We start from the raw sequence: 19,282 nt of genomic DNA on the forward strand, positions 1-19,282 counted from the left end.
TGGCACGACCGCAAAACTTTTCCAAAGTATTGCAAAAAAAATACTAAATTTTGAATAATAAACTTCTAAAATAAATTTTTCTGTGGTGAAGTTTATTATTTTGAGTTTAAAAGGGACAATTATTGGTTAGTTTATGTGTTCTTGTCCTAGCTTCATCGAGTTTTGAAATTTGGACCTCGCTTTGATCGGTCGGCTTCGGTGAGTTCTCCGCCGTTTTGATGTTTCTCGATGTTTTGAGCGGCAATGAACTCATCCGAACATTTCACTTCGTCAATTCTACGACAAATACGCCATGCGAGTGTGCTATACAATGCTGCCAAATCGGAAAGCCTTCGGCGTAGCGGATTGCTGCCGGCGTGACTTGCCGAAAGCGTAGCCCTGATTGACTAGCTGCCTCATCGGCTGCAAAAAACGACCGACTCATTAATAAACAGCACAATTTCTTGTACACCCTGGTACAGGATTACGTCGGTAAGAGTGCGGGATCAGAGGTTCTTTGCCGGTTACGTCGGTAACCACGTTATCTGGGCAACGCGGTCAAACGTTGCACTGCATACGAGGTGCTGTGTTGTGTTTCAAGGCGACCTCGCATACCGATCGGCAACTGCTCTGATTGTACACCGAGACACGCGTTTAAATTTTGAGGATGAAAGCAGGGGATTGAGTGGAGGAGTAGTACGACTTTTTCCTCCTAATAGTTCGTGTCAATATCGGGTATGGAGCATTAGCGCGCTCTGTGAAGACTACCATGACTGGCACAACGCTTTCATCCGTTCCGGATCAAAAACAGCGTGCTATCGTATGCGACAAAAGTGCCGTGTTCGTCGTCGCTTCGTAGAGCGAGTTGTCGGTGGAAAAAAATTGTCATGAACGGATAGGCATGGACAGCGCAACGTACCGCATTGGTTTCTGCTGATGGGTGCGTCGAAGAACCATTTATGTCTGTGCCGCCGCAACAGTGGCTTACCTTGCGGTGACAAAACAGGCTCTATGCCCGCGCGTACAACCCAAATTTTGTACTGCCCGTACCCCATGAGAAGCATGCCTGATTTTGACGCACATTGAAGTCGCCAGGTGGTCTAACTTCATTGCTTGACTGCATTCCCATACCCCTCTGAAAAGCAAGCCTGTCTTCGACGCACATCGATGTCGTGATGTAGTTTAAGTTCATTCGTACACTAGGGCACTTCACGGCCCGATGCAACTTTGGTGCAAACGGCAAAATTGGGCCGTGTTTGTCGGTTTTGTGGCTGATTCGTCGTCTCTTTGCGACTTTCAGGAATCGAGCAGTGATGTCCCAAGACGCAGCAACAGATGGCGGCCGCATCGTCAAGATGGAGGTGGACTGCACCTCCGATTGCGATGAGAAAATTCCCCTTTGTGAGAAGCTCGCCAAGGTAATGCGTATCTCGCCTTCCACGTGCCTGTACTTGTGTATATTGGTTGTTCATCATTGCTTGTGATATTGTGTTCCAAGATATGCACAAGCGTGGAACTTTCGGTGCAGTGCATAACGTTCATTACATGTGTTGTGGCGCGCCCCACAACTTGCCACAGTGGCTATGGCATTGTGCTGCTGAGCTCAAGGATGCGGGTTCGATACCCAGCTGCCCCAGCCACATTTCTAATGGAGGCGAACATAGAAAACGCCTGTGTGTTCGATGTATTTCGGCGCACATTAAAGATCCCCAGGTGGTCAAAGTTTATCTGGAGTCCTCCACTATGGTGCGCCTCATAACCTGTGTAGTTCCGGTGCGTTAAACCCCATAATCAATCAAATCAATCGCGGGTGTGCCCCACCTTTAAACCGAGCTAAAGTATATACTAAGCAAAACTTACTTGCAAAAAGGATGTGCAGAATTGAGCCACGTGAACATTTTACAGTTGAAAAGAAATAATAATAAAAACGGTGGGTCCCGCAAAAATTTTGCACTACTACTGGGGCTCGAACTCAGGTTCATGCCAAAACCTGCAATTTACCCCTAGGTTACCGAGGCTGAGCAGTGGGGTTGTTTTAGCAGTTGTGTTCAAAACAATAAAGAGAGTGTTCAAAACTAACTAGTAGATGGTGCTGGTAAAGCCCTTCCATCAAGTTCACGGCCGCTTTTTTAAATAGCACCTTCCTTTGAAGAGAGCCGCTGCCTAGTTTTGCTTCTGCCGGATTCCAGTGCACCATCTTCTGCGCCAATTTGCCAAATTGAGGTATCCTGCCGCTTCGGAAAACCTGTTCCCTTCTGTCTTTAGTTTTTGGCGAGAACTGTCACGGGTGGTAAATACATGCGCGCTTATGCGCACTTTCTGAACTTTCTTTGGCTGTCGACGGTGCCTTTCTGCACTGCTAAGTAACAGTGTGCATATCGGTGCACTGCACCACAATGAGGCAATTGAGTAACAAGTGATGGAGGTTGAGTTTTTGCTGTCAAAAGTATCATGGTGGCACTTCTGCTTCAGTAGCTTCAAGGAAACGAGCAAGGAAATGCAGCAGATGAAAGCACCATGGGAGGAGGTTGGACACACCGCATTTTCGCGTGTATAACCCACACCAAAAATGCGAAAATTTCAGTTGCAAAGGGGGGGTGCGGATAATACGCAGGGCTTTAGTGCAGCTTCAAGGCAATTCGTGTTGTGCCGTGAAGCTCCTACGCAGTAACACTGACTAAACCCTCCGTGGCAGTGATTGCGCAAAACATACGACGACAAGGAACAAAAAAACAAAGACGAGGGCACTCTAGCAACTAAATTTTATTAGTGAATTGCAACTTCCGCCTTGCAGTGAGTGTATTCTACTTGCTAAATATACCCTTTTTCTGTCTACATAGTATGGGACGTGTTGCTTGAGCGGTAGCTTTGGTGCAGCCTTTCCTGTATTCAAATGTGCGGGCAATAAGCGAGGATTTTTTTTTTCTTTTCCGGCGAGCTGGAAGTGGGGCTGCGGATTATCTGCAGGGGCAAGTTATACGTGTGAAAATATGGTACAAACAGGCAACGATAGCGCTGTTGCGGAGTTGGCGGTGGAAATGCTGACATCGGTTTCCATAGCTCAAAGAAAAGGAGAGGGTGAGGGCTGGTTGGCGCTACTTAACCTGGGTGGTGGACGGGAGCAGTATGGTGGGGCTTTAGCGCTGGGTGTGTACGTGAAGTTGCGGGCTTGTACCCCACAGGGGAACGGAATCTTGCTCATTGGTACTTTTTGTCCTTTCCAGGAGGGAAAACTGAAGGAGGCACTCGACGTATTGCTGGCTTTGGAAAAGCAAGCAAGGACGGTTGGTGTCGCTTTCTTCTGTTCTCTTTGTGCTGAAATTGGGCGGGATGGTGGTGGGCAGTATTGGGTACCCTTTCGAAAAGCAAGGAGGGCGTGCTGAAGTATGTTTTGTATTCGAGAGAAAGGTGGGGGGATGGTCGAAATTGAGGCCAAGGAAAAGCACTCTGACCTAATCGTAATACTTGACCTGCCCTTGTAACTTTCGGTTTTGCCTGTCGGAAGGGACATGATGTTGCGCTTGTGCGCTGTGATCAATACTGAAAAAGTTGGGTTCGTCAAGTGGCCTACTAGTTTACAGGGCCTCAATAATTTTGTTCCATAAAAGCTCTTCAACTTTTTTTTTTTTTTTTTTTTCTGTGCATGCATTTCCCGCTGATGCGTAAACATACTCTCTGCCTATGACAGGCTTGTTAGCAGATTCTGGGTTGGTGGAAGTTTTAATCGCTTTTCTTGTGTGGGCAGTGGGCTTTTAAGCTCCTTTTTCCAAATTATGCATGGAAAATGTTACACTAGGAAGAGGGGGGAACAGCACATCTACTGGTGTTGATTGCAGTTGATCGTAAGAGGGACAAGTTCTTCAGGATCTTTGGTGCTCTCTTGCCTTTGAAGCAGTCTCATGCAAAAGTCTCTTGCCTTTGAAGCACAAAGCTCCCTAGTGCGAGGCATAAACGAGTGTCCCGGTGTTTTTTTTTTAGTGCATGTTATGTTCTAGTGCAAGGCATTAACAAGTTTCCCAGTGTTTTAGTACCGTGACTACATGAGACGACAGTTGCGACGATAACACGGGACGCCAACAGCCCGGCACAGGAATGTCACTAGCACTCGTGTCATCCCCTCTCGTCCTGTGCTTTTTGTGTGTGTGTGTGTGCATGTGTGTGTGTGTGTGTGTGCATGTGCGTGTGCACTGGTCATCATTACTTAAAAGGGATCTCAAGCAGACAGCCTTTGACAAAGGTTAAAAAGGTTAAAGTGTATGTTTCCTTCTTCCAAGTCTGTCTCTGTGTGAGTTTCAAGCAAAACAAATGTTGACTGGAACGGTGCCCACGTGCACACTCTCTTCTCGCATCGCAGGGTGGCGACACGCACTCGACGTCGCGCGTGCTGGTGGCCATTGTGCGGCTGTGCTTCGAGGCCAAGGACTGGAGCGCGCTGTCGGAGCAGGTGCTGGGCCTGAGCAAGCGTCGCAGCCAGATGAAGCAGGCTGTGGCCAAGATGGTGCAGGAGTGCCTCACCTACATCGACCAGATGCCCGGCAAGGAGCTGCAGCTGCGCTTCATCGACACCCTGCGCACCGTCACTGCCGGAAAGGTGGGGGGCGGAGGCGATGATGAGAGGCAGAGACACCGGGGTTCTTACGCGGGCATGCGTGGCTGGGGGGCGATGGCAGACAGTGTTGAAAGACGAGGCACTGGCTTGTGCGAGTCCCACTATAAGCTACACTCTGTTTAGATAGCTGACAGGAATGGTCTTTGCTGGTGAAACCATGCTAGAACCAGTGGACCACTAGGATAATGCGGAGAGTTTCATACATACGTATATGCAGTGGAATCTCGATACGATTCTGGGTGATACGAATTTCGGGATGATACGAACTTTTGAGAACTCCTGGCGAAATGGTATTGTTTGCAATGGTAAAAATTTCGGCTGTTACGAACGGATCTGCGTGGCCCGGCGCATGATACGAACGAGGCGGCGAGGCGCCCTACTGCCGAGCGAGCAAGTGATGGCGACGTAAAAGCTTCCCTCTTTGTCCCTCTTTCTCCAGGAACGGCCGGGCTGTTGTTTTCTGCTTGCGAAAACACGCCGTGCACGCCACACGTGCGCTGACGTCGCCGCGGTACCATCCGCACGCTGCGCAGCGTACGGGGGGTTGGTTAGGGCGAGGACTTTGTTGCATAGGCTTCTAGGGCTAGCTGACGGGGAATTGGGAACATTTCATTGTGGCGAGGTTCAACCGCGGGGTACGTCATTAGAGCAGTGCAGCAGCTCTTAGCCGCTTCCTTTCTGTCGCAGCAATAAATGCATTCGATAGCCAGTTTAGAAAAAAGCCACAAAGCAAAGCACAAACAAAAGACGTATCTGCTGCGACGAGCAAATCACTCAGTGCCGCTCCATGCTCTTGGTAACTATAACTTTGGTGAAGGAAAGAGTCAAATGATTTATCAGAAGTGTTGCAGGGTCCCTTTAAGTGACGCCCTTTCATTTGGGACACAGAGCATGTACCCTATGTTCTTCAGCGGTTTTTTGTGTGAAGTATGAACCAAGAGGTATGAACACCTCCGTTGCGACACTGACATATCCGTTCCCTCCCTGCCCGTCAATTACTGCAGATCTACGTGGAGGTGGAGCGTGCGCGGCTGACACACAAGCTGGCCCAGATGAAGGAGGCGGAGGGGGACGTGGCGGAGGCGGCCTCCCTCATGCAGGAGCTGCAGGTGGAGACCTTCGGCTCGATGGAGAAGCGCGAGAAGGTGGAGCTGATCCTGGAGCAGATGCGGCTCTGCCTGGCCCGCAACGACCACGTGCGCACGCAGATCATCAGCAAGAAGATCGCGCCCAAGTTCTTCGACGACCCCGCCCAGCAGGACCTCAAGCTGCGCTACTACCGCCTCATGATTGAGCTGGACCAGCACGAGGGCTCGTACCTGGCCATCTGCCGCCACTACTCGGCCCTCTACCGCACCGACTCCGTCCAGGAGGACCCCAAGCAGCGGCAGGAGGTGGGGCAGTACAATACTAAGCGATGCCAATCCGTTCCAAGCCAAGGAAAATCTAACCCTAGCCAATCTCACACCAAGCGTTTTCTTTTTTGTTTTTGTAAATCCGTTCCCAAGCCAAGGAAAATCCAACCTAAACCAATCTTAGGCCAAGAGTATCCTTTTTTTTTTTTTTTTGTAAATCCGTTTCAAGCCAAAGAAAATCCAACCCAAACTAATCTTAGGCCAAGCATTTTTGTAAATCCATTCCAAGCCAAGGAATATCCAACCCGAGTTGTAGGCCAAGTGTGTGTGTGTGTGTGTGTGTGTGTGTGTGTGTGTGTGTGTTTTTTCGCAAATTTGTTTTCAGCCACGGAAAATCCAACCCAAGCCAATCTTAGGCCAAGCGTCTAATTTGCGTTCCTGTTTGCCTTTTAATTGCAGTTGCAATTGCAGGGCTGTGCAATCTTCAGCCAAGCCAAAGCCAAGGCAGTCTTGAGCAAGACTTTTTTTTAAATGACTAACTGCACTCTCACTCACCTTTTGTGCTGTGGGGTAGTTACAGTGGCATGGTTTCACAATTTTAAGTCAGACCAATCCATTCCGGGAGAAGCCAGTCTTACGCCACGCCATTTTTCTTTTAATGAAAATTGAAAGGGACAGGCACTTGTTTGCCAAAATATTAGAGGCGTCTTCACCTGTAGTGTAAGGGGTGGTACGAAATGTTGTTACAAGGCAGGGGTGGTTGAAAACTATTGTCGCAAAGTTGGAGCATAATAGAAGAGAGGTGTGTCATCCGGTGCTGGTAGGGGGTCCATTTGCGATGAAAATTTCTGGTGAACTAGTATGGTGAGCAGCACAGTGGTCACTTCCACAGGTTTTGACTGTTACAACCTATTTTTATTTATTGCTATAGGTACTCTTATTAACTCAGTTTTGTAACATAAAGCTTTATAAAACATCTTAAATAAATCCAATGTTTAAATTAAAACCCAGTGGTCAAAGAAATTACAGGTGGCACTGGCTTCAACACGAGTTCGCTGGGGAACTCTTGTACTCCATACAATATTCTCGCATAAAGGAACCGTGCTTTCCGTTAGTTGGCGGAAGAGGCAAATGCACCAACCAAGGGTGTTTTTTGCAAGCGGTGCCAACGTTTTGGAGCCTCCTCGGCTCTTTGGTTGGTGCATTTGCCTCTTCCTCAAGTTTAACCCAACCAGACAGAGTTTTGTCGCAGATGTTCACATTCAAGTTTTCATTAGTTTGCTTCCTGCATGACACACTTCTATTTGTTTTATAAAAGTGCACTGTTGTGAATCAAGCGGACGTGCAGCTAATTTTTTTCCTGTTTTTTGGTCGTTCTCGACGATGCCAGGCGCTGCGCAACATGTTGCTCTACCTGATGCTGGCTCCCCACGACAACGAGCAGCACGACCTCATCCACCGCGCCAAGTCGGACAAGAACCTCGACGAGCTGCCCGAGTACAAGTGAGCTCCTTCGACTTTTGTTGCCACTGGTCAAATGCAGACAGCGAGTTGTCCTACCACGATGCATGACGCATCCGGGAGAACCCAAGTGCCTCATCGAGGGCACAAGTTCTGCTGCATAGCTGTCAAAAGCGGGTTTACAGTTTATGAGCAGTCGTTGCCGGAAGTTCCGAGGCCATGGTGAAATCTTGTAGGCCAAGGAACCTGAAACAGTGCTGTAGCTTTAAGTGCAACTGAAATACAGTAGGCTCACGTTAAGATAAACTCAAAGGGACCATGAAAATTTGTTCATATTATCAGACATTAATCTCAAGCTGAGGTTTTTTTTGCATTGTGTATGTTACGAAAGAGCAGCTGTACAAGTCTTAGGCGAGGTCGGGGGGGGGGGGATCTACTTACTGTTTATTAGCTTTCAGAAGTGGGGGGTTTGCAGTTTATAAAACACATTCGTTTTCGAAAGTGCCACTGAGAAACCCTAAACAGAACCTTAGCTCTCTAGAGAGTGCAACCGAAATACAGTGCAATAGTGGAATCTCGGTGATACAAATCTCAAAAGGCGGCAAAAATATTTGTATCACCCGAAAATTCGTATCACCTGAAAACGACAAAAAATTAAGTTTTCTGCACGTGGAAATGCACCAAGCACGTGACAGGCAGTGGCAACATGGCGTTGGCTCCTGCCGTGAACGGGTGCAGGTAGCTCCAGCGACCGCTTCTAACCTTTCGTTAAAAACGCAGCTCAAAGCGTAAGCTATATTGCTCATGCGAGGAAGGAGACGATAATGTGGGCGAAAACTGCGCTATAAAATGTCACCTGTGCCAAATATCCACTGCGGAGGTGGTTTACCCAGGTGCTGTGAGTGTTTTACCCAGGTGCTGTGAGTGTTTCGAAATTGACCGCCACGAGGCGCACGTCTCTCCATTGGCGCAAGTTGTGAGCCTTGTTTCGGGTTCCTTGGCCCAAGAGAGTTTAATGTGGCCAAGGAACTTCTGGAAATGACTGTGCGCTTTATACAGTGGAATCTCCGTGATTAAAAGTCGTTTGGTACAAATTTCACTGCGCTAGGAATTTTTAAAATTCCCCAGCCAAAATACATTGTATATGTAAATAAATTCAGGTTATCCGTACACATTTATCACTCCGGTGCGGGTGGTACAAACGCCTGTGCCGCACTCAGCAACTGCGGCAGGAGCTGCTGCAGGGGTGTAGGGCTGAATCGTCAACGGGAGTGTCAAAAGAGCACGCGCCCATTGCTGCCACACACAAATGCCGCACACAAATATTGCCATAATGCTTTTGTACCCGCATGCAACCAAAGCTACACAGCCACACCAAAACTCTCGCGTCCCTGCCCACACCGCGGTCGGCTGCTCGCAGCTTGTGTGTGTGTATCACCCGCACCGGAGCGATAAATGTGTATGGATCATCTGAATTTGTTTACATTATATACAATGCATTTTGGTTGGGGAATTTTAAAAATTCGTATTGCAGCGAAATTCGTACCAACTGAATTTGTATCACCGAGATACCACTGTATAAAACGTGCAGTCATTGCTAGAAGTTCTGAGGCAGCATTAAACTCTTCTAGGCCAAGAACCTGAAACGAGACTCCCATAAAAGCAAACAGGAAGGGACCGTGAAAATATGTTCGTATTATCAGAAATTCGTCTCAAGGGGAGAGAGTCAACTGTATGCGTGTGTAAGAATGGCAGGGGTCAGGAGATCTTCTGCTGAGCTGTCAAAAGCGGGTTTAGCAGTTCATAAAATGTGCAGTCATTGCCAAAAGTTCCTAGGCCACGTTAAAATCTTGTAGGCCGAGGGACCAAAGACAGCACCTTAGCTCTAATGCAACCAAAATATGTTACACAAGTAACAAAAAAAAGTGGGTATGTAAGCTTTCTGTGCAGAATGATCCGGTTGCATTCAACAGGTAGGCTGTCACTTTGTCTTACCTGGTCCAGAAACTTAAGACTTTACCTGCCACATGCACCTTGACGCGAGCTGCAACTGGGTCATTGAGGGTCGTGGGCTCCCCTCGCAGGGAGCTGCTCAAGCTGTTCATCACACCCGAGCTCATTGACTGGCGGAGCATGTGCAAGGCGTACGAGCAGACACTGCGGAAGTCGCCGGGGACCATCTTTGCCGTGGGTGACGAGATGGGCGACCGCCACTGGAACGACTTCAAGAGCCGGGTCGTGGAGCACGTGAGTGGGCTCTCTCTCTCTCTCTCTCTCTCTCTCTCTCTCTCTCTCTCTCTCTCTCTCTCTCTCTCTCTCTCTCTCTCTCTCTCTCTCTCTCTCTCTCTCTCTCTCTCTCCCTCCCTCCCTCCGCTCCCCGCCTGCTGCTCTGAGAGGGGTCATGAAGACAAAATACAAGTTTGGTTAATTAAGGCTTCTTTGTCCCGATAACAATGGCACCAATTTTATTGATAACTTCGAACAAATAAGCTAGAAAAAAACATATGAAGTGGTGGCAACTCCTCAGCCATTGGTGGCGCCAGTGGCAAGGATCCATTTTGAATGCCCACTTCGAACACCACCGTTTAATGAGCTGTAAAATTAGTTCCAAGCGGTGCATCAAGAAAACGATTCTCGTATTGCACTCACCAGTGTTCATAGTATTAGAAAATGTAAAGATTACAGTTCTATGACTAACACTGCTTTGTATGTTGTTCCTCCAAAAATGACTAATTATCCCTAATTATCTTGGGAGCTAATTGACTAACTCGAAAAATAGTGAAATATTTGAAATAAGTGGGGGAAAAAGCAGCAAGACTGGCAAGTTTCACAGAGTTTACTTAGAAATTAAAAGAAATTGTTTTTAAGAGCAGTGTGCCCCCTAAACCCCACAAGGAATTATCAATGACTCAATTGCTGTTTGTAAAATTTGTCGTAACTCTGTCGCCTTTCCCAGTCACTAATCGCGACGGTTACGTGTCCGGCTTTTTGTCCGCTGAGCACCACTGCTTGGGATTGCCCTCACAGGGTGTGGAAATGGTCTTTTTATCTTGCAGAATATCCGAGTCATGTCGCAGTACTACACACGCATCACGCTGCAGCGCATGTCCGAACTGCTCGATCTGTCTGAAAAGGTGAGTTTTTCCCGGCTTGCGGGGTCATTGAAATGACTGCTGCGCTGTGGCTGCAGATTTACAAAGTTGGCCACTTTTCGATTTATGTTCTTTTTTAAACGAAAGCTTTCGTAGTGGGACCGATAGCGATGACGGGGACTGTGACATACGAGAAAGGTGCTTTATAATGTATAATGTTTGGGCCACATGGCCATTTCAAAGGCCTTCCGGAGGCCATTGAACCAATTGTTCATCGAGTTCTCCATTGTAAATACATGGGTGCACGTGCGAGCGTTCAATTGTCAGTCGATAGTTGGCGTGCTGCACAGTCGTAAGACAGGTGTACAGTTGATAGTGGTGCCTGTGTCGTCTGTCACCATCCTCATCTTCTGGGCACGAAACTCCATCGGTACGCTATAGGAAGAGGTTGCTATGTCGCTGAAGCCGCCGTGGGGCGGCGCTGGGAGCACGAAGGGGGCAGAGGCCTTTGGGCTGCGTCAATGAAGTTAGGTTCCCACGGAATCCGTCGGCGTCAGCAGGTTGCTTTTACAGTTTCAAGTGATTAGTGAATGTGGCATCTTTGGTCAAATTGTAGGGACCCTTGGTGCTTTTCAAAAGACATTAAAGGGCACTGAAGGACTCTGAGACAGGGATGAAGTGCGAAATAGTTTTGAGGTCCTGAGGTTAACTCTTTTTAATCCACTAACGACATTCAGTTACAATTGAAGACATACCAATTAACGAATGTACAGAATTTACATGAAAACAAATGCCTAAATGCAACGTATTGTCACGAACGGTGTTTTGGGTTTGTTTGTTGGCTTGAAGAGGACTTAGGGTGCATGTGCCCAGCACCTGTACCAGATGTCACGAAGCCAAAGACGACGCAGTTGTCTTGAAGGAAAACCCGTTTATTGGAGCGAACTTGTACTCCCCTGACAAACTCAAAGGATACACAGGCGGCGAAACAGCAGTCAACAAAGTGACATGTGCAGGTGAGTGTCGGAGAATTGAATGCCGCGGTGTCTATTCTGCAGGCATTTATCATTCGGCGCGAGGGTTTCTCGAATAGCCGAATTGTATCCAGGACACTGTACATCAACGAAGATTATTCTAGGCTGGTGACGCTAGTTCGAAGCACTCTCCCTATGAAAGGAGATAACACGTGCAGCATAAAGAATGGAATGCACGCTTCACTTGGCCCACAGATAAATAACACAGATAACATAGCCCGGCGAGCCGGTCTGCAAAATCAAAACACAAACAAACAAACCCAAAACATCGTCCGTGGCAACATTTAGGTCACGAGGGTCTCCCGGCATCTGCCCTCGTTTGGTCGACTGACCCTCATTTCTAGCTTTAGATCTACCAAAAAAGAAAAGAAAGAACACTTTAGTTTTATTACATTAACAACGCCTTGAAGTCTGTGTTCCAAAAGAATGTGGGTGGATCTACTAACTAACACACACTTGGCCGCTGATTGGCTACGTCATCCAAGGGTTTATATACAATCACTTGATCCACACTCTCACTCAAACTTCAAGGTATTGATCAAAGCACAAGCACATCACCAATAAAAACCAACCGACTGGTAGCAACTCTGAGCGCTGGCCATTGACCCTCGGTCGGCCCTCCTTCCAAGGGCATGTCCTGACAGAGAGTGACGAGGACTCGCTAACACACTGTAGGCCTCTCATTGGCCACAACCATAAACACCAAATGTTTGCGCAAAAATGATCATGTGATCCACATTGTCACTCATGAATATCAAGCCTCTCACTCATGAACACAGATTAAAACCGACCAACTAAAGCTACTCTGATCACTGACCCGCCGCGGTGGCTCAGTGGCCAAGGCATTGTGCTACTGAGCACAAGAATGCAGGTTCGATTCCCGGCCGCGGAGGCAAAAGGCAAAAACGCCGGTGTGTATGAGATTTCGGCGCATGTTAAGGGGGGACGTGGCTTTCAAAATCAACTTATTTATTTCTTTGTGGATTTTGATGAAAATTGGCACAGCAACTGGAAATGCTTCCGTGATAATACCATAAAAATTTCAAACTAATATTTTGAAAACTTTTTTATGTATTAAATTTTCTTTCTGTTCCGCTTGTACCGAGCTTGAGCGGCTTATAAAACACGATAGAAAACTTGTTCGAAGTGCTTTGCATTCCCAAATGAATGGACGAGGTCGTGACAGTTTTAGAATTTTTTTTTACAACACAATGTTTTTTGGTTTTCATTTTTTTAGAGGTTAATGTGCAATAGGCATGTTGACTGTGAACGATTATTCGAATAAAAAAATCACAAAAAACAAATCTGGAAAACCAAGAGTGTCACGACCTGAACTGTTTATCAAGGAATGTAATGCAAGAAACGAAATCAAAATAGACCCAGCGGTCACAAAAAAATCCCTGGTACAAGCGACGGAGGTGGCAAAAAAAACTGTTTTGAGAAAACGGCTTCCGAAGTTGCAACATAGGTTTCACTTATCAAAAGTCGTCATGGTTGTAGCCTTTCATGTCCTTTTGAACATGGGGCTTCTGGAATGCCTTGCCTTGAAATTGGAGTGCCTTTTACAGCCTTTTTCTTTCCAGAAAACATCATTTTCAGCTCCTCCGTGAAGAGTACATACCCCACTTTGCAGACCAAACGAAGGGGGAGATGGGTTTCAATGGGCTTTCAATGCAAAGTAGGTTAGCTGGTTGGCTGTATCGCACTGAACAGCCTCCTTTTGCAGTGTTGTCACCATGGCAACAAGTTGAGCATTTTTTTTACTTAAATTTGAACATTTTTGGCTTTTTTTTATGTTTTATCATCTTGCCTGGCACAGCAACTTAGTACTCATACGTGCAGAGGTGTTCATTGCCAAAAGTTTGCATACCACAAGGATGAAAATGAGCTACTTTGAAGCTTGGTAGAGTATTCTGCATAACTCCCAACTTCAATGCAAGAGCATATTTTTTTAATACTTTTGACATTCAAGGCATCCAATATTTCTAGCAGCAAAGCCAGTATGCCCTAAGCAATGGTATCAATAATTTCCCTAAAAAATCACTGTTAAATGCTGCGACAGTAACGTACATTTTTAATGCAGAGAACATATTTTTATTCCTATATTACTAACTCAAACCTGTTTGCATGAAAATTACAAGTGCACGGGAAACGTTGCGCAATACGGGCGATATGGCTCGCGCGCATCGCAGCGCACGCTTACCGCGACATATCGAACTTTAATTATACCTGATATGGCTGGTCAGGTCGCTTTTAAGATTAAATCTAACGTCGCAGGCATTAATTACAACTACTGGCGTTCAATCGTAACCGGTTGCCCAGTCATGTGCTGCTCCAATGCGCGTCGGCTATGCCGTGCGCGCCAGCGCGTTTGACGCGTCGACCGTTTCTTTTTCAAGGCTAGCGAGTCCACAGTCAAAACACAGCAATAACTAAGCGTGTAAACATCGCAAACCCGACTAAAAGTTCACTTCACGAACCGCTATCGCAAGCGCGCACACCGCGTCACCCTCCGGGGTCTGGCGACGGTAGAGTCACGCGCACCACGAAGCGTTCGATGACCTCCTCCTTTCGAGCCACACAACTTCCCGTAATCTGGCTCGCGATCTCAGGCATTCCCATCGCGATAACGTGCGTGTTGAATACCACAGATTGAACAGAAACTCGGCCGAGCGAAGCGGCGAAAATGAACTCAATGCGCTCGCTACGCAGCTCAGGCGGCCGCCATCTTGCGTTGCGCCCGTGACATCCAATCAGGAGGGTCGTTGTTCTGAGCCCCGACCGGACGACCAACAGCGCTTCAGCATCTATTTCTAGCTTCGTTTGTGCGTCGTTTCTTTTCTGCCGTTTGTGCGTTTGTGAATGAACGAAGATAAAAGAGACGAGCGGAACCGGAAAGACGATCGCTCGGCCGATCTAACCATATCAAAATGGCCGCGCCCGGTGGCACCGTTGCGGAGATAGAGCGCTCCGAAAATTGCCGTTTTTTCGGCCTTTTGCGCTCATAGTTTGTCACCGCGCCTGACAAAAGTATTTTTTTATGCCACTTTGCGACGCTTTTCAGCGTAAAAACTTTGCAGACGCGTAGAATAGGAAACATAGAAGCCGAATATGCGGGTTTCAAAAAAACGATGTTTTGGTCATTTTTCCGAAGTTGAAAGCCGCGTCCCCCCTTAAAGATTTCCATGTGGTCAAAATTAATCCGAAGCCCTCCATTACGGCGCGCCTCATCGGCTGCATTGCGTCGGCACATTAAAGCCTACAATCAATCAATCAACTCTGAGAGCTGGCCATCAAGCCTTGGGCGGTTTCTTTAAAGTATTGCTCACACGACGCACACCGAAATTATGCGAAACGCGGGCAAAATTTCCGTGTTTGTGAACACGGCACGCGCATAACAAAAGGAGCTGCCAGTCCCTTGCCTCCTCCATCGTGGCGACACTCTAGATAGACCAGTAACATACCGTATAATGCGGAATATAGGTCGACCCCCTTACCTTGTAGCTGAAAAATGCAAAAAAAAATAATTGGGTACCAACCATTGTTTTATTGAGACTATAACTTGTTTCGTCTCAGATTACTCATTTAAAACTGTCTGAAGTATCGTCGGACGACTGCTTCTGGCTCGCCGTCGCCCACACAGCAGGTCGTCCTCGGTGCAGTCCAGGGAATTGCTTATGCAGCACTTCTTAAACACTCGCAAGACCATGTCATCGTGAAGCGAGCGCAAAGCATGGGACACTCGTGTGCAGACCGTAGCGACCGCCAGTCTGTGCAGGCGGTCAGCAAACATCTTGGGGTATCCATTCGTAGAGACATCGCATGACGCTAGTGGACAAAATTTGCCCCTTTGTACAGCAGCACAGGTGCACAGAGCAGCGCCCATGAAGCGAGGTCTTCCGAGTGTTGCATACCGAGAGCTGCCCCTTCAGCTAACGTCGCTAGCAACACTTCTTTTGGTGATACCGAACTGGCGCAAGGCGGACACGTCATTGGCCTTGGAAAACCCCCAACTTTTCTTTTAAATGCTGCTGTGAACTGGCACCAAGTGCCTAAACTCATTTTGAGCAAGAAGAAAATAGCACGCACACATTCGCCGACAGCGAGAGAAGCAACAAAACAAAGATGGCGTCGCATCCGATTGATGGTGGTGGCGATGGTGCCTTTGGAGTTTGGATGGGCTTGATGGGCTGCCCGGTCGCCAGATGACAACTGCCAAATGACTGCAATATAGGTCGAGGGGTGACTTTTAGGCAAATTTTTCTGTAAAAAATCTCGACCTATATTCCGCATTATACGGTATACCCGTAACGAATCGGAAACTCAGTGCAAGCCTTCGACTTTGCAACTTCTCCAGACGCTTTGCCGTGCCTATCTCTACTCATCACTGGTCCCACGATTGACGTCGCAGCAAGCGTAACCCCGCCAACCAGGATGCACCCGCACCTCACACGCACTAATGTGGTAACTACCCTCGACAACTACAGAGAGACAGAGAGGCAGTAGCATTCCCGCGGCTGCTTCTGGCGCCCCTCGAACGTGTCAGCCCAGCCGGCAAAATGAAGGCACACAAGCAACGACGACACAGCTGCTGGTGGTCTTCATTGATTAACTGAGGTACTTGAACCGGACAGCTCGTTAGCCATTTTCAAACTAATGCAACGTGCCTCTCTCGTTAAGTGGGACCGGATCAGACTTAACTACAACTTTGCGACACAACATTGAAGCGGTAGTGGGAGTTGTCCCAGAGGGAGGGTGGGACATTTCTGGGAACCCAACCCATTCAGAAATTGGAGCTTCCCGGGTGACCTTGAGTGGCTGCTCAATATTGCGTGAGACACACTTTTGCTCACACAGTGCCTATGTCACATTATCGTGTTGAAGTTTTATGAAAATTAACACGAAGTAGCTGTGAACTTGAAGTTAAGGTGGATTGGAATCCTGAAGATCAGCCTGTATTCACGTGACAAAAAGGTGTATGCGATAAGCGCACAGGACTGAAGTTAACTTGAGTAAACTGTAATCCCGAGAAATCTATATAGCTTTCTTTTTGGTATCGCACCGGCCGCGTAATGGTCAGATTGCATACAACTCGCGCCATCAGCGTCGCCGCAGGAGACTCGCTGTGCAGCTCTTAGTTTTGAAATTTGAGGCTTTGCCAGTGTCACAAACCTAAGTAAATAACCTTCGCTTAAATAAAGCACAGTCTTACCCTGCCTTACACGAGATAAACAAACTGCTGCAACAACATGTACATGCATAATTGCTACATATAGGAACGACTGGCTCCGTCGAAGCATTGATATCTTGCAAAAGTTAGCGAAGAAAACTTTTTCACACGCGAATGCAGCAACCCCCATTGTATATCAAACTAAACATGAGCGATAGCACACTTTCTCTACAATGTCAGCAACCGCCTCGAACGGGCGGCAGCTTCAGCGGTGCGATGTGCGCAGAATACCCTTTCCCCAACTGTGGCGACCCTACTGGCAGCTGTTGTACCGGCATGAAACTGCGGCCAGAGTTACGTAACCAGAAAAGCATTGAAGGAATCTGTGCCTAGTGCACTAAGCCTCGCACTAGGTATGTACCAACTTGCCGAACAACATGTTTTATTGAAGTGGCTTGATTTTCTGAACCGTGGCATGGTGTGGCCCGCAGGCCACAGAGGACCTCCTGTCAGAGCTGGTGGTGGCAGGCCGGGTGTGGGCCAAGACGGACCGCCTGGCCGGGGTGGTGAGCTTCAGCCGGCACAAGGAGCCCAACCAGGTGCTCAACGAGTGGTCGCACAGCCTCAACAGCCTCATGGCGCTGCTCAGCAAGACCAGCCACCTCATCTCCAAGGAGGAGATGGTCCACCGCCACCTGCACGCGCAGACCCCCCCTCCGCCCAGCGCCGCCTCCGCTACGGCCATGGAGACCTGATGCCGCCTCCTCTCCCGCTCCTCCCTCCTGTACATAGAGAGATGGTGCCCCTCTTCTCTCGTCACTTCCCCGTGCCTGTCTGTTTTTTGGCTAATAAAGCAAAAGGAAAAACCTGCCATTTGGCTGCAAGCGGCTCACGGAAGTTGGCCCACCCTTCAGGGGAAGCCCATATTTCTTGCCTCTTGCTACACTGGTAGGTAGGTAGAAGCGTTTGTTTTAACCTCTGAAGTGGGAGGGGTTCTCTTGTCCGATAATCCATGCATGAGCAGAACGACTTTGCTCTGGATGCCAGGAGTTGCTGTACGTCCAGATGGCCACTGGTCACCAGGTTCTCCCACAGCTCAGGAGTGGGACGAAGGGATTGGAGAGGTATAAAAATGATATTGTGCTCGCACTGTATTATAATATGAGGTAGAGTACCGAATTTGTAGCAGAACTGGTATTCAGCAGAGTATTGACTTGGAAACATTTGATACAGAAACTGTGGGATGAAAGGTTTGTATTCTGCGGAGTAGTGACGCTGCGAATGCATACATGTGCAGGGTTGCAGGAATCCCAAGCTCTATGTGGCTTCCAACTCGACTTCTAACCTGCTGGGCACTGGACACCCTACAAGGTGAAGCAAAATATGTAATAGTTTGTGGGCTCCATGGTGGCAGGGCTTAAGAATGCTGGGTTCCTACGTCGTAGTGAACTGATGCATGAGTTTGGTGTGGTGGGGACTGAAATTGGCGTTGGTCACGTTGCCTCATGAAATGTACTCTACACAGGGGCAAGGGAGGAAGAATCATGCAAATGGGGGCAAAGGCTCTTTGTGGAAGAGGGAGGGGTGGGGTCAGGTTTGATCAATAAAAATTAAGAGAATAAAACACATGACGATACCTTGCCTGTGTATCAGCCAAACACAAAATGCAACAGACACAGATAAAACTAACAAAGGGTAAGTGCGGCTAAGCCTCTTCGAAAATGGCAGTTCAAATGAAGCAAAAGAAGGCACAGTATTTGCCACTGGCACAGGTCCATTGCACCGTCGTGACCCGACGGCGCAGTGCGGCCAAGTCAACATCTTGTGGCTCACGATTGTGCAACGCACTCTTGAAATGTATTGAACGTAGCTCTGTTGGGGCATCGCTGCTGTCTTCTGACTGATTGGCTTGCAGATAGAGGGCCTAGCGGCTTCTGTTGTGGATGACCACGGGGCGGAATACGAAATAGAAGCAGAAACAATGCTGGCTACTCCTTAGGTCAAGGCATTCGCAAACCCTGAATCACGCTGAAAAAAAAATTACCAGTGGCTTAGCTCGGCTATGGCCGGGATACACGTGGCTTGAGCTAAGGTTCATAATATTCTTAGCTTTCCTGGTTGTCTAGGATTAGCTGATTATTATGCTTACTGCTGCTAAAACGATTTCCAGTCCAGTCACAGCTCCTCGCGCGTGCGCGAGGAGCTGTGACTGGACTGGAATGTGTGACATGGAGGAAAGAAAAGGTTAGGAGAGGCCCTGACGTCACATTTGTGAAGCCGAGTCCCGCCATGACTTGAGCCCACTGAGCCACATCCGTATAGGGGGAGAAATGGCTGGAAACGCTGATTGGTCAATGTGTGTGACGTCATTAAAATATGCATGACGTCATTATTTTTTTGGCGCTAGATTTGTTTGTTTAGTTGTTGTTTCTACTGAGCCCAGCACTCTATCCCATCATCCTTTGCTGCCTCCGGGTTGATTTGACTAAGATGGCGTCGCCCTGCCCTCCTGCTTCGCAGCGAAAACAGCTTCGTCGCTAATTCCTTGGTGCGATGTCATGTTCTAAGCTGTTGATTTCGCC

The 19,282-nt window shown here is 48.0% G+C and overlaps 1 protein-coding gene across 2 annotated transcripts; it reads left to right on the forward strand.

The window, feature by feature from the left end:
- Positions 1–84: 84 nt before the first annotated feature.
- Positions 85–17,518, forward strand: LOC144137617 (26S proteasome non-ATPase regulatory subunit 12-like). Of its 2 annotated transcripts, none has more exons than XM_077669560.1 (9): positions 85–198; positions 1,280–1,397; positions 3,204–3,263; positions 4,334–4,570; positions 5,593–5,982; positions 7,334–7,446; positions 9,489–9,651; positions 10,461–10,538; positions 17,192–17,517. In XM_077669560.1, exons 2-9 carry the CDS (start codon positions 1,293–1,295, stop codon positions 17,453–17,455), a joined length of 1,410 nt encoding a protein of 469 aa, XP_077525686.1. In that variant the 5' UTR covers positions 85–198; positions 1,280–1,292; the 3' UTR covers positions 17,456–17,517. The 2 variants fall into 2 exon arrangements, with proteins under 2 accessions (XP_077525686.1, XP_077525687.1); XM_077669561.1 differs by lacking the exon at positions 85–198 and adding an exon at positions 310–471 and having other exon boundaries at positions 17,192–17,518.
- Positions 17,519–19,282: the final 1,764 nt, after the last annotated feature.

This window comes from Haemaphysalis longicornis, unplaced genomic scaffold, assembly GCF_048455015.1.
Source record: "Haemaphysalis longicornis isolate Haplotype H1 unplaced genomic scaffold, Haemaphysalis longicornis Haplotype H1 scaffold_425, whole genome shotgun sequence".
NCBI classification, from domain to species: Eukaryota; Metazoa; Arthropoda; class Arachnida; order Ixodida; family Ixodidae; genus Haemaphysalis; species Haemaphysalis longicornis.